At 39.4% G+C, this 16,354-nt stretch overlaps 1 protein-coding gene across 1 annotated transcript in view; it reads right to left on the reverse strand.

Annotated features, from left to right (window-relative positions):
- The window catches only part of nup133 (nucleoporin 133), a 42,440-nt gene that overhangs the window by 11,641 nt on the left and 14,445 nt on the right, over window positions 1-16,354 (reverse strand). The window contains exons 9-15 of the mRNA XM_084686054.1: window positions 13,139-13,286; window positions 12,664-12,814; window positions 11,769-11,926; window positions 11,452-11,543; window positions 4,450-4,607; window positions 837-931; window positions 409-633 (exon numbers count right to left, since the gene is read on the reverse strand). Of these exons, the coding sequence (XP_084542180.1) occupies window positions 409-633; window positions 837-931; window positions 4,450-4,607; window positions 11,452-11,543; window positions 11,769-11,926; window positions 12,664-12,814; window positions 13,139-13,286 (1,027 nt within the window). The remainder of the gene's footprint in view (window positions 1-408; window positions 634-836; window positions 932-4,449; window positions 4,608-11,451; window positions 11,544-11,768; window positions 11,927-12,663; window positions 12,815-13,138; window positions 13,287-16,354) is intronic.

Raw genomic sequence — 16,354 nt, forward strand, 5'->3', positions numbered from 1 at the left:
ATATGACTGAATTACAGCTGTTTGAGCTTGCACCAATTCTGAGAATGCAGAATTTCTTTTTTTGGTACATTTCTGTGGATATCATTCACATAAATACTGGCCCCATTACTGTATTTCTTTGCTCTGTCCCCCGACTTCAGACATATTTTTTACCGCCACAGTTTTTATCTAGGCCCATTTTATGTAAGATATATAAAATTTAAATATTTTAAATACATTGAGAGATGTGAGTTAGGTGCACCTCTCTTTAGAACAAACTCAGTAACTGTAATGGCCGTCTCCCATCTTTCTAAGCGAGCAAAGGCCTCAGAGCTACTTTCAGACGGGTGGTCCACCTCAAACTGGGCATGGAGTGTATATACATTTTGTGGATCTCGTTCACACAAACTCATAGTGAGTTAGGCATACCTCTCTGAAAAACACGTCCGCGGGTGTCAGGCTGGGGGGCATGGTGTTGTGGGCCCTCTGTAGGGCGGCCAAGATGGCCCGGTTGAGCAACTGGGGCTGCTTGGCGTGGTGGTTTTTCAGCACGGCGGCAGCCTGCAACATCTCGGCGTGCTCGCACAGCAGCAGCCGCGTGGCCATGGGCAAGGAGCGCACGGACGACTGGCCCAGATGGTCCAGGAGCCCGACCTGACCAGAATGGGGACAGACACAAAAGGAGGGGAGAGAGAGGAATTGTGAAATTGCCCTTAATGCCAAATATGGTCAGTTGAAAGTATGTAGTTGTGCATGTCAAATGACTGCACATATTGCCAGAGAGAGATTCAGAGATTTGTCTGTGTGAAGCTAAAGTTACAGTGGGTGTATCCCTGTAAAACAGTGGGCGACCGTACCTGAAGCAAGAAATCCATGAAGCAGCCATGAGCCTTCATCTTGTCCTCCAGCTGGTGAAGGATGATTAAGGAGGTCAGAGGGAAGCCAGAACTCTCTGGATGGGATGGAAGAGAAACACAGACTGAGCTGTTGGGATACTCTACAACAGTGGTTGGATAGCGGTGGATAGTTTACTGCATACTTGGGGCCAGAGCTACTGACATAGAAGCTATTTCTTAGGGTTCTGGCTAGCACTAGGGCTAAGGCAAATGCTAAGGCACATGGTGCACGCATTGATGATGGGTACAGGAATATTGTCATACATGTCGGCACCAATGATGTTAGGCTGAGACAGTCAGAGGTCACAGAGGTTAATATAGCACAGGTATGTGACCTTGCTCAAAGAGTCGGCATGAAGTAATAGTCCACTACCTGTTAGGGGGGAGTGATGACATCAACAGCAGAATTGTCTCTCTTAACCGCTGTCTGGCTTGCTTCTCCATAGAACAGGGTTTAGGATTTTTAGATTACTGGTGTCATTTCTGAGCCAGACCTGGCTTGTTGAAAAGTGACAGGCTCCACCTGAGCTGGAGAGGTGCTTTTTTTTTTGTTTAGGAACATTTAAGCTATTTTAGAGCAGGCCTGACAGTCACTAGAACAAGCCAAGCCACAGTCTCTGAGAGAGTCTGATAAGTGTGTTGCGGGTTGTTTGGGGCCTGATAGCTTAGCTTGTAATGTAGTCAGTGTGGTTGCTGGGGTGGTTTTTCCTATTGAGACAGAGTTGGTACCCTGCTCCAATTCCAAAAAATCTCGGCCTTCAATTGTTAGGAATTATACAAATTTAATATTTATTCAGCCTCGCTCGCCCGTTGCCCATAACACTGTTTACACCTAACATTGGGCCTCATTCACCAATATCTTACTAAGTTATTTCTTAAATGTATTCTTAAGAAAGTTCCTAAGTGAAATCTACGTGTGATTCATGAATTGTTCTTAAACAGCAGAATTGTTCGCAAGTGTGTTCTTAGAATGATGAATCCCAATATTTCGTACAACGTGGTAGACGGCGGAGGCCTCGACAAAAGACAGAAAAACGTAATAATAATTCTGAAGTGGAGGTACAGCTGCAAGAAGTTAGCGACAAACGACACATCATATTTAATAGCGTTGGCTGTGGATACAAATCAGTAAATAAAACCGATGCATATGCAATTACTCATGCAGTGAATGCTGTATCTGGAGAAGTGCGCAGAACTGATGAAGTAAAAAAATAAATGGTTTAACTTAAATCTGAATTCTTAAGCAGAAAAACTGACAGTTTTTTTGACTTACAAATATCCATGAGGACTGCTCTTGGTAGCCTAAAGCGTTCCAACAGGTAGCCTAATCGTCGCTCTCTGCAAATAAATCGGTATGGTCAAGGAAGATGTGATCCCTCCTCAGGGAACGATCTGCAACATTTTGCAGCAGCAATAAATACGCCATTGTGGAGTGTAGTTCTAGTGTAAGGAATAAGCCTACTTTGGGTCTATAAATACAGTGATAAGTCACTTATTATTTTATGGCAAAGTTCCCTGTTAACATAATTGATTTGAATTGAAGACAAAGCAAGGCTAGTTTACAGTTTTTTGAATGACCCATCTCAGAGTAGCTTTATAGAATGTATGGTTACTGTATTGAAAAAAGAAGACATAACAATTTCTGCAGTAAAGGCTTCATTTGCAACAGGACAAGAAATATGCAATATAGCTTCCATTTACAGTATTACCCAAGCTCTGGCTCTCTAAGCGCCACCACACATTCTAACTCCTTTCCCTCTCCCTTGTCCTGGTACTTATCTTCCTCTCCCTTGTCCTGGTATTTGTCTCCCTCTCCCTTGTCCCACTCCTCTCCCTTGTCCTGGTACTTGTCTTCCTCTCTCTTGTGCAGGCATTACTGTATTCCTACTTTCTTGTGTTGCTCTATATTGTTCTTTTTCCACACCAGATCAGCCCAAAGAGGTTATCTTTACTGTCTATACCATATGGTCATGCAATTGAAAGAACCTCAACACCTGAGTGTTTCCTAGTTGGGAATCAGCTGTGATGTACACTATTTGCATAACTTCAGCTGTTTCTCAGTAGCAATGGAATACAGGGAATATATTTCTGTTTTAATTCACAATATAAACAGCTGTTTACTTTGACTTCAGCTAATAATTTAGGTTTTGAACATGATGTTATCTGTTTTGCTGACAGTGTGAAAGCATTGGTAAATTGGGCAGTAAAAATCGATTGTTTTGGTCTTGGTTGAGCTTGTGTGTAAAAGATGTTCAAGCACTTAAAATTTGTATTTACTCTCTGCATTTTGTGTCAAAGCAACAAGAAATGTGTTAGTTGTACAGCCTACACAGACGGATGTTGTGCTCACTGTATTAAGAGTTTAGGAAACTAGGTAGGTATTGAAGGTATTGAAAAAACGGTCATAGCGATTGTAAACTACTGTATTTATATAGGCCTAGCACAATTCATACACAATGGAAATTCCAAGTGCTTTACAAATGAGGATAAGTGTAGTGTGTTTTTATAAAACAAATTTTAAAAAGAAATTATGAAAATTATTAGTTGTAAATTATAAAGGAGAGAAATATTCAATTTTAAATTAGAATGTACGAAAAAGGTATAATTATTTTGCGCAAACATGTCAGCTCTCAATTGTGCGTACGAGTGCTCTTGGGTGTGCGTAACTTCTGTTCTTACCTAAGAACAAATCCCAAATAAGAAAACATTGGTGATGCCAGAATCTTCGTGAAAACTGCGTAAGTGGGGTTTGAGAACAAATTTGTTCGTAAGAACATTTGGTGAATGAGGCCCAATGTCACTACTTCCTAGGAAATATCTCCTAAGACTAAAGCTCCTAAAAACTCGTACTGGAATATTGTACTCCAAAACATCAGATCCCTATCAACAAAGGCTCTTTTGATTAATGACCTGATGTCTGAATGTAGTCTGGACCTGATTGGACACACCAAAACCTAGCTAAAACCTGACGAATATACCGCTCTGAGTGAAGCGTCTCCTCTGGATTTGGTGTTCCATTCCTCTCTCTAAAAATGCCAGGAATCTATGTGTGTGTGTCTATCTGTGTGAATGGGATTTGAGGGCAGTGAGTTTCCATCTATTATCTTGAGAACCGGGCACTCTGAAAAGTTCATATTTTGCAGGTGTCTTTTTTTATAATCCAACGGTGTGCAGTGCCGCGATTTACGTTGTTTGGAATTAAACTATAAACCGTGCTGGCTTTGCAAATAAACAGTATTTTACATAGGGGCCAAAAGTTATAATTTTTCCACATTAACTTTTTTTCCACATTAGCATGCTTCCACATGCCTTTTGGCATGTGTAGTTGAATTTATGTACACACATTTAATACATATTAATGTATGAAATTGCTAACTGATAAAAGTGGTGCTTTGTAACTAATATTCCACCCCCACTGTATATTCTTTATTCTTCAATCTATGACTCCACCACAATATTTTCCACAAATTCCAATCAATAAATGTATTCCATATCTGTCCTCCTCAGCCCTCCTTGTTTGAGTTTGTCCCTCTTCTTTTTCCACTATCCCTTTTCGCCATCCCTCCCCTCTCACCTTCAGGAACAGACTCTGCCCAGCGGGGGTCCGAGGCGGGGTAGTCCTCCACCAGATCCAGGCTGATGCGGGTCACCAGGGCATCAAGATCCCCATAGCCCTCCCCTTCTGGGGGGAACAGCTTGTCTGTCATAGTCTGGGCCCCAACCACATCATGCCTGGCAAATACAGCACACCTTAGGAGTCATTTTTTTGAGCATACTAGACCTATAATGCTTAACAAATGTGAAGTCTATGATTTATGTTTGTTTGGAATCCTGAAAAATATATATTTCATTAAGTGGCCCTATTTTTACTTCCACGTATACGTAAACCACCTCCGTGGATGCAGGGGTCGCGAGTCACTAGCACCATTACTTTAGGGGTTGTGGGCTGAACTGTTTGAGAACCCCTGCTGTAGGTGGCACTGTTATCTCCTCTGGATATAGTTTTTTGTGATGTTAACATTAATTTGCTAAATGTTTTCTGGTGAAATTTGAACAGCTCTTGGCTAGTAATGTGCATTTAATATGTGATGTACACTACTACACGTCATTTCAAACTGAGGTTTGAAATGACTTCCCTTTTACATGGTCAGCCTCTGGTTTTATACATCTGGGAGTTAAGATATCCCCCTACCTTGAGGGACTGGTGAAAATTACATTTTTCCCCAGTCAATGATGCAGTGAAAGGAGACTTGGAACGTTGGCATAATATTACTCTGTCTTTATTTGGGCAAATTAGTCTCATCAAAATGAATGTGCTTCCTCAACTTCTATACCCTTTGCAGATGTTTCCTCTGTACCCAACTAAAAAGTTCAACCATGAACTAGAGAAGACAGTCTCCAAGTTTATCTGGCATGGCAAAAAACCGAGGCAGAGGTTGAAATACTACAGCTACCTACAGATATGGGAGGCCGGTCTTTACCCAACTTAATTTTTTATAATTGGGCCTGCCATGCTCACTACCTTTGGTCATGGTTACATTCTTTTTTAAAGGGAGAGGTGTGTGTTGATTCTTGGGCTAGCTACCCACACTCCCCCATGGAGTCTGGTTACTTGTGATGCAAATAATATTAACCCTGAAATAAAGCACAACCCTGTTATTTACAGCAGCATCAGAGTATGGCATGATATATCTAAATACCTAGGGAAAAGAGGAAATCCCTATTGTCCCCTATTATCTAAAACCCAGACTTCCCTGCAGGCGTCAGCTCATCTGTGTTTTTTGCATGGCGAGATAACAGAGTTTATGTGCTTAATCATTTATTTAAAAGACAATGGGCCTCATTCTCAAACATTTTCTTACGTTTCTTCTGAATTGTTTCTTACAGAGTTCGACAAACGACATAAGAAAAAGACATCGGCCAAATTCATGAACGTTTGAAAATGTGTTCCTACGCAGCAGACGTTTTCTGAGCTGTGCTCCCCGGAAAATGTTTTCTTAAGTTGAAAGCGTGTGTTCCTGAATTTGCATACATACACGCCCCGACAGCTCCTTATAAGGGCACGTAACAGCAGTGCAGTCAGAATTGACACAATTAGGAAAGCAACAGGAACGCAAGTTATGTCCAAGCGAAAAGCAGCCGGTGCACAGGTGCATCATCATACCAGTAAGATGAGCAGTGGAATTGTTCTCCACTGGATCTAACAGTGTGCACACTAAGCAAGGTTAATGATCATAATTATTTAAATCCAAGGATGTCTGTTATGGCAAGCCGTCTTATACAATTTCTAAGATTTTTGTAAGTATGACAAGCCGTTTTATAATTTAACCAATGAATTGCTGATATCCAGAATTGAATTCTTGATATCCAAAATTCAAATTCTTGATATCCAAAATTCAAATTATTGATATCCAAAATGCAATTATTGATATTTATTTATTTTATTTAACCTTTATTTAACCAGGCAGAATAATTTAAGAACAAATGGCCTTACTTCCAAAGATGGCCTGGCAAAAAGCAAAAGCTTTTTGAGGGAGAGGGAAAGGGGCCTTTGGAATAAAAATCTGGTTAAAAGCATAATGACACACAACTACAGCAGAATCAAGGATTGGAATTTTGGATATGAAGAATTAATTGGTTAAATGATAAATGAAAACGGCCTGCCATAGTCTGTAGAGTTGATGTGAACGCAATCACCAACACTTTCTCATAAATTCATTAACACTTCAAACACAGAGTTTTCTTAAATGCGATTCCTTTGATCCGTGTGTTTTTTTAAGGAATTGCAGTTGAGACCTCTGGCCGATTTACAACTGCTATTTCGATTTCGGAAAGTCTTCCGAATTTCAGAACAAATCCCAGATGAGAAAACTTTCATGAATGCCAAATGTTTTCCTAAATCCAATTCAGAAGAAATTCCTTCTTAAATTCTTCTTAACTGCGTTCGAGAATGAGGCCCAAAGCCTTCATGTCTTTTCAACAACTACAGAAGTTGTTCTATCTTCCCTTGCTAACCTCTCTACCACTGCCTCTCATCTTGATGATCCAGAAACATTTCTTCTGAACCGCAGAAGTTAACATTTAATTTCCGCTTTTTATTCTCTACTACTTTCCTTAGACACATGAGCTACCCAATTTCTCCCGCAAATGGGAAAGCGACTTGGGTACTGAATTTATTGAGGATGATTGGAAAGAGATCGGCATCTACCTGTAACAGACTGAGGGAGACTCAGTATAAGATACTTCATAGGCTGCATATCACCCCAGCTATTTTGCATAAAATAGATTGCTCCATCTCAGTACATTTACATTACATTTATTCATTTAGCAGACGCTTTTATCCAAAGCGACTTCCAGGAGAGAGCTTTACAAAGTGCATAGGTCACTGATAATAACAAGATAGCCCCCAAAATATTGTGGGTAGCCAAAACATGAAGCACAGTAAGTGCAAATCAGAAAGGGGGACATATTTTCATTGTCTCTGGGAGAGCAAATTTATAACTAGATTCTGGAAGCAAGTTGCCAAAGTAATAAGTGAGGTCCTTGAGGTTGAGATTAAGAGAGATCCAAGTGTCTTCCTTGTTGGTCTCCCCTCTAAGGTGCTACATCTCCCCTCTCTAATATACACACTCCTTGAGAAGCTCCTCTTAACTTCCCAAAAATGCATCCTACTTCACTGGAATAAAAAGTGCCCGCCAACTATTACATTATGGTACAGAGAGATCTTTAACATTCTCCCACATGAAAGGTTGGTGGCTATTATGAAAGGGAAGGAGGGTTGGTTTTTGAAAATCTGGTCCCCTTTCATACACTACCTGCCAGACGACCTCAGGTCCTTACTTATGAGAGGTGAATTCAGTACTTTTTGGAGTCAGACCAGACCTCCTTCATAGCCCCGATACATTTCATTATGTACTCTTATTTCCTTAGACAATTATGCATGTAGTGGACTGGAGACAGTACTTTCAGGGTTTTTCCTGCATAGAGAAAATGTTGGTGCGCGCCAAAGCCGTTTTCCCTAGCACCTATGACAAATCCTGAGCACCAAAGGCAACAAAAAAAAGGTCAGCGATGAAGAAAAGGAAAAAAGCTGTGTTCATCACGAGTGCAATGCATGTCAGCAAATATGTGGGCTACAGCTGAACCTTCGTTCTGTTTTGATCAATAGTAATTGAGTTAATAAGCCTGTGTTCTTGTCTGATCAATACGCAACTGTGTGGTGTGCGAATGGACAGAGGGGCCAGTAAACCATCGTTCCGCTGCGAGGGCCAGCCCGACGTGCACGAATACACCTATACAAATGCAAATGAATTTCAAATTTCCAACGCAGCCTCCATTGGTATTCTTAACCTGGATTGATAATTATAGGCACAAAGAAAATAAAAGGAAATTGCAAAACACCTAGATTGATTAGAAAATATTAGTGGTGGGCATATATATATTTTTTTATCTAGATTAATCTCACTGTAATATTGGCGTTAATCTAGATTAATCTAGATAAAAATGGCTCATTTGAATTCCGCCGAAGGCATTCAGAATGTGTGCTACCCAAATAATGACTAAAAGTAAGTCTTTGAGAACGGGTTTCTCAAGCCAGGTGGTGCATTAGACTAGGGGCTCGCTCATCTCCTGTTTCCAAAATGCATCACAAACTGCTTGAGAAAGCTGTACTACTATGATAATTGGTGCTGAAAATAAATTATGTTCAATAAGATGTACTTTTTATTACCTGTTTATTACAGTAGTTAGCTTGGCTGATAGAGCTGTGCTGACGGGCTTGCCTCGGTTGCACTCAAACATAGTAGTTTAACAACGACTCTTTCCTTGCTCCACATCAGTGCTTGGCCCGGCATCTTCCACATTAGCTAAGGGATGCTTTGCGTTTAGGTGGTATTTGAGACTGGAAGAACTCCTACAGTTAACTAATTCCGCATAGCACAAGGTGCAAACAACCTTAGTCTTGTCGAGGTTTCCATTGGGAAGCTTCTTAAAAATACATTTTCCCTGAAACGATCCCGGCGGCTTCATAGCTGTATCCATGTTAGCACGTCACGTTTGATGTGGTAATTTCATACACAAGGCAAACACACAGGTTTGAAGACTCGTTCTAGCCCACTACAGTGCAATTCGGCTAGGTATACATCCGCGCTAAAATATAAAGGTGAAATTCATCATTGCTTGCATAGTATAGACCCAGCTCCCATCCCAACTTTGAGAATAGATTAACGGCGATTTTTTATCGCCCAATAAGAATCTCTTGTTAACGCGGAACGTTAACGCAGATAACTATGGAGGACCAAACCTGCCATATTTACAAATGAATGAATGAATAAATAAATGTCCACATCCATGCATTTAGACAGAAATAAATGAATATATATATTAATTAATGCACAATTGTCAATCAATAGTTACATATATTTTACATTTATGTATTTATTTATTTTGTATTCATTTATGTATTGATTGATTTATTTATTCATTCATTCATTCATTTATATATTCATTTATTTATTCGTTTATTTATTCATTTATTTATTCATTCATTCATTCATTCATTGTTCCCAATATGATAATGAGAGGAGGCCAGTAGGCGTGGAAACTGATGTTCAGACATTGCAATCAATCCAGAGCCATAGATTCAATCTAGCTAACGCCTGGGACACACTGGCTGCGAAGCGCCCTGGAGCGCCACAATATACTACGAATGGCGCGATGCTGTTCACACTAGACGCGCATTTCTCCACGCCGGTCACCAAGCCTTTCACCTTCTTTGAGATTTTCTTTTCAACATGTAAAGCTGACATGTACATAAACATGGCATAGGCTACAGGCTATTTAGGCAACTTGTTGCTCCAACAATAACCGTCGCAACGGCATCCCATTCCCAACATAACGTGGCAACGTTTGGCTTTTGTTGCCATAGTCTTTGTAAAATATGTGCTATGGGGCATACAACTCCATTTAGGATTAAGCTACTTTTCATCTTCGATGATTAACTTTGTGTCGTCAATCTTCACAATTTTCTCTTCTGCTTGATTGGGGGCTATATGCCAGATTGTCTATCTCGCTCTTACACACAGGACAAATATGTTGGTTTGACAATCAACAATCAGAATTTTTTATTTTAAAATGTTTAAGTTTTTATCGGGGTAAACACATGGTTGGCCGGTCAGCGTAGTGAAGTTGGGTGTTAAGTGATAGCCCACAACTAACGTAGTAAAATCTTCATAACATGTTTGTTTATCCAAATATCATATATGGTGAATTAAATATTTGTTTTCGACAAGGTCGGCCAGCCTGTCCATGTAGGCTATGTTGTCCATGACAGCAAGGATGGATGTAAGGCTACATAATCAAATACAAAGCGTGGAAAACGATTAGCCAATGGTGTGTCAAATACCGCCTACCTATTTTGATTGACACATCTCATTAACATATTGAGAAGAAGAAATACAGGAATGAATGAATGAATAAATGAATGAATAAATGAATGAATAAATGAATGAACACATGAATTAATAAATGAATGAATACATGAATGAATAAATAAATGAATAAATAAATGAATACACAAATAAATACATAAATACATGTAAATTATAAGGTAATATTGATTGACAATTGTGCATTAATTAGTATATGTATTCATTTATTTATGTCTAAATGCATGGATGTGGACATTTATTTATTCATTCATTCATTTTTAAATATGGCAGGTTTGGTCCTCCATAGATAACTGCCCACCACTAGAAAATATATATAAAAGTTATATGTGCTCGCTTTAACTTCTATTGGAGCCGTCATCACAATTAAATCACTTGTGCAGTGCATGTCCACGAATGTGTTTAATAGTATTTTTCAAGTACAGCCGAACCCTCATTCTGTTTTGATCAATAGTAATCGTGTTGATAGAAAGATCGAGTGTCTGATCAAGACGCAACTGTGATGTGCGCGAACAATAGCTTGCTTCGATAAACTTGAATTTTATAATTTGTGTGTTCTATTTCTGACCACTGGTTAGTTTTAGATTCTGTTGATATACATTTTGGTAATTTGCATATATATGTAAAGTGGTAAACCTTGATAATCTGTGAACCATACATGATAGCACCATGGTGCGTGGACTATTGTCAATCTTTTAGCCTATCTATTTTAATCTAAAGTGGAAGCAAAATTATTTCCTCAAGCATAGCCTCCATTATTTATGAAATGGTAAAAAAAAAAAATACATAGATGTCTGCTAATGAGGTGACACGGTAACGCACCGTTTTATTTTTTTAATTTATTTTTTTTGCACCAAAGACCCACTTTGACCCAGGAAAAACCCTGACTTTGTATACTTTCTTAAATAATCTTGTGGACAATTTCTCTTTCTCGTTTTGTTTTGGGTTTTTTTGTTTACCCGTCTATGTTGTATGTGTTGATTGCTGTCTGTTTTGTGAGTTAAATTATAAAAAACAAACATGATGATTTCCCCCCCCACAGCCTGTTTTTTATAATTATTTAGGTGCCATTTAATTACGGACGGCACAGTACATTAAAGTGGCACAATTATCTTTGTCATACCACTTACCGACAGAATTGTAGGAAAGCAGCTTTGAGGAGTTTAATTTTGTCCTCTGGAGTAAAACACTCCATTCTGGAAGGAGTCTCCATGGCAGTTGTCTAAAAAATAAGAAACAGGCCTTTAATCATTTGTTTTACAAGCTCAAGCAAAGTGCCTCATGCCTCCAAATCAGTACTTTTGGAATATTTTGATACATCTAGGCACATTTTCATCTGTGCCATATTGTCTGGTCTGTGCTATAAAGTTTTAACCTGCCTTGGCCCCTTATTTCAATACGCCTCACACTGGCCCCTTGGGTCCAGCTATGCTTGAACCATGCCTACCTCAGGTGCAGGCCCAGCCAGTGAGGAGCATAGGGAGTCCTCCATGGTCTCGGGCAGGATGGAGGGGCTCTCCCTGGAGACAACCGCCACCAGCCCGCTGTTCTGGGAGAAAAACACAGGCAGGTTGGCACAGCAGCCCCCACCTCGAAGGTGGTCTCCTAACAGAGAAAGACATAGCGATTTCACAAGTCAAGTTCACAATGTAGATGCCAACAGCACATGGCTTGTAATGAATTGCAGTGAAGCAGAAGCATTATTCATTTAACACAAACTTTTATCCAAAGCGACGCACAAACTGCATCTAGACTGCAGAAGACCAAGGATCAGGGACCTCCTTTATGTAGTGTGTAAGCCACTTTCTAAGCAAACTTAGGATTTATGAAAAACTTGACAGGTAGATGAAAACTTTGAGCCCTGCGTACGCACATAAACTGGAGAAATGAAAAAATGCAACTCCAATGGCAAAAGGCTGAAACTCGAGAAATGCTTTGAAATTGATAGCCTCACTCAGTGCACCAAATATAATACAAAAGAACACACCTTTAAAATAACATCCCAATAACAGTAGTGCATAGCATAGCACAATTGACAAAATTTTGTAACAGCAACATCAAACATGTGTGGGCTGCATTTTTTTTGCATTGTGCAATACAACGTGCAAAGAAGGGACAAACTGGCAGGTCACACGTAGGCTCGCGTTTGTGTCTTGTCAAAGACGAAACATCCGTACGCAGGAAAATGTCACGTGGCATTGAGTCACTGAGATGGTTGAATAATGGCATTCTATTTGCCCACAGGTCAAATGTATTTTTTAAATGGATCAGGAGTACTCCCAGTTAAGATTGACAACATATATGAGTATCTAAGGTGAAAAGGGATCTTCTGTTGCTCCTACCAGGAGAGTTGAAGAGGATTTTCTCCTCAGGCAGACCTCCTCTGCCTGTGCCTGTAGAGCAGGCGAACACCAGCTCATCATTGTAGATAAAGGCTGCAGTGCTAGAGGCTCTCGGTAACACCAACCTAGTTGCATGGAGAGCATCTTCACTCTGTGGAACAGAACGTATCAGCAATCAATGTTTTGGATGTTTTGGATGTTTTTACAAATATCAAGGCAAAAGATCTAATAGTAAATAAAGAAATATATTTTAAAAATCTAATAGTTTGTGCCAGTCTTATTTTAGTTCAATGAATTAGTTTAATTTCCAGCTGGCAATTCTTTGAGGCCTTACAGTAAAAACATCCTCTTTCATTTGCCTGAGGGGACAAACACGGAGTTTGCATTGAGGGCAGTTAATAGTGCGTCATAATTGAAAGTGGCAAGAAACTTTTTATAAACCACACAACAGAATGAAATCTCATTAGGGCCTCACCTGGAACGGTGGGTTGAACTTGGTGACCTCCACTGACAGTTCGTCAGAGATGTTGGTGCCATTATCCACCAAGGTGACCAGGCAAAAATATGCCTGGCAGGGCACATCAGATGGGTGCCATGCAGCTGCTAACACCACTAGACCATTCCTACCATACAAAGTATCAAGGGGAATTAAACTCCCTCAATTCAGAAGTCACATACACATATTTGGAAAAAGTTTATATATTTGGATTAACCGTTAAACTGCACAGGTTTACAAACATGAAACTTAAGTGTAGGGCTGCAACTAATTATTATTTTAATAATCGATTACTCTGTCGATTCTTTTTTTAGATTAATTGATCGGATAAAAAAGCATTAATTTCCAACCCTTTATTCAAAAACAGAACTGACAGTGCAAAAAACCTTCAGAATGTGCACAAATAGCATGTTTTTAATGCTATTTTCAGAGATGAGCAATGTATTTGAGTTTTGATCTTTATTGAAAATTGAAAGGTTGTGGAAGTAGGCTAGACTATTAGAATAATCTGGTGTATATTTGAGATTTTTTGACAATTTAGAAAAAAAGTTACGATTTGAAAGGATTGAGAAATGTTCAAAGATTAGTGATTTTCTATCAATTTATTTGAAACTTCATTGAAAAAAAAGGCTGTTGAAGTATACCAAACATTGTTAAGATACACTGGTGTCTGTTTGAGGTTTTATAATGATAAAAATATTATAAAAGTCTACATTTTTCAAAATGACATGGGTAGTTTTCGCCCGGTCCCCAACACGGCGTGGCGGCCCGCCACGGCTACACGGTATCAGAAATAGGGCTGTACAAAATTTTGGGCCGTCTGTCAGCCGTGATTGTTTGAGTGCATGTCGGAGAATAGCACGGACACGCACTTCACAGCGCAGTTGAGATTGCGTGTGTGTGTCCTTGAGAACTGTAAATCATATAACTTATGTTGTCAGTTCATTTAAGCCTGTTATTTTATTAGTCTATAGTTCTTGCAAATGTAAAATAAGTTAACTGGTGATTTCTGTTGTTTGTATTCTTCCCCTGCTAGCGAAATTGCACGTCTGTTGTTTTTTGTGTGCAAATTCACAGTGCAAAAAATCTTCAGTGTGCACAAACAGGCACACCATTTTTTTAAAGTTATTAATATTAGCATGTATTTAATGCTATTTTCAGAGATGAGCAATGTATTTGAGTTTTGTTTAGAACTTTATTGAAAATTGAAAGGTTGTGGAAGTAGGCCAGACTTTATTAGAATAATCTGGTGTATATTTGAGATTTTTTGACAAAAAAAAAAAAACGTACAATTTGCAAGGATTAAGCCATTTTCAAAGATCAGCGATTTTCGATCAATTTATTTGAAACTTCATTGAAAAAGTAAAGGCTGTGGTGTATACCAGACATTGTTAAGATACTCTGGTGTGCTTGATGTTTTAATTTCCTAAAAATATTATGAAAGTCTACATTTTTCAAGTGGTATGGGTAGTTTTCACCCAGTCTCTAACGCGATGCTGCAAAGTAGCGTCTTCCGATTGAGACAAATGTCGAATATGAAACTAACAAATGTCTAAATGACAGCAGCGGTGTCAGCCAATCGGAGAGTTGAGGAATTTCCCAAGGCTCAATTTTATTCAAAAAAATAGTTAATAGCAAGAGGGAGGTCTACGCCAGACTTCGATTGACTACTGCAGCCTAAGGGACAACATGTTTTCGATTGTTTCAAACAGACTGGTATGAAGAAATCATTGGCTTTGTGGCTGTGCTAACATTCAGTGGCTGTAGGCTGCTTGTACAGTTTACTGTGTTTACTGTTTTGACATATTAGCCAAACAATAAATTAGGTAATCTGGCTTTCATAACTCAGTGCCTAGCCTCTTACTGATATCACCTCACGTCACTGCTGCCATGTGTTTCAGAACAACGTTACTCAACGTCTCTCCGATGGCCTTTCCTCTCCCTCCGAGGTCAACTAAACTTTTTTTTAATACTCAAACATCTCCGCGACTTTTTGAGTGGCGTAATAATTGCGCGACACAAAGAGTCCATAATTAAAATCGTTGCCAAAGCTTTTAATAATCGATTTCAATCAATTTAATTGATTCATTGTTGCAGCCCTACAAAATATGCTTGACATTTTAAAGGGGTCATTGACTGGGTTTTGGGGGTATTTGACACTGTTCCTTAAGGTCTCCGAATATGTATGTAACATTGGTTGGGTTGAAAATGGCCCGGTGCTGTTCTATGCCCCCTGATACATCCAGTGAAATTTTCCCGAAAAAAAAAGATATCAGAAAAGAAGAAAAGAGGGAAAAAAGGAGAGAGCTAGCAAGGGCATTCGACCCCCAAATAAAAGTAATAAATATTTGTTTTCCAGTAAACTCCGAAAGAAGCTCCCAGCAAGGTTGCAGAGACGAGCAGCAGTAGCCATGATGCTAGCCAAGAGGAAGCTGGTTAGAGCAAACTGACACTGAGAAAGCGCATGTTCTGCATTGCTCTGAGGACATTCTGCACTTTACCTGTAATGTGGCAGGAGGAGAAAGGTCCTTCAGTAAACTCAGTCAAAATCATAAAAATGACCTGCGCTCCACAATGAGCCAGGAGAGGCTCAATCACAATTTCCATTGAGTGTGAAATGGCTAAACAAATTGACTTCAAATACATTATAAAAGACTTTGCATCCAGAAAGACAAGGAAGATGGCTGTATAATAGGAAAAGATGAAGGCAGGTAAATTGCATTTTATACTAGAAAATGTGGTATGAGTGTAGCAGATCTCAGTGTGTCAAATTGTTGTGTGCGTGTATGCGTGTGTGTGTCTGGCCCGGCGCCACACAAGTTGTTAAGGTCTCTCTTATATTTATTAAACTTTATGTTTAAGTTTTATGTATAAAGATGTATTTGTTTTGCTATAATGTAGCTGCAATCACTGAGTAAGTCTCTTACATATGTTTTATGTAGGAGAAAGCACACACACGCATACGTTAATAAGTAAAGACCTATTAGGGGGGGGCCCATTCACTGGACCTTTTCAGGGCCCAGCAATTTCTATGGGCGGCCCTGGCGCTGATTGGTTGGTTTACAACGAGTGAAGCTGCGGAGCAAAGACGCAACACGGCCAACTGCACTCACAGAAACAACAAAGGTGGAGACTAGAAATAAATACGTTCAAATAAATCTATTGTGTCTACACAACACTGTTTTCAACAGATTG

Source organism: Hypomesus nipponensis, chromosome 21 (assembly GCF_054491055.1).
Source record: "Hypomesus nipponensis isolate SF chromosome 21, ASM5449105v1, whole genome shotgun sequence".
In the NCBI taxonomy this organism is placed as follows: domain Eukaryota; kingdom Metazoa; phylum Chordata; class Actinopteri; order Osmeriformes; family Osmeridae; genus Hypomesus; species Hypomesus nipponensis.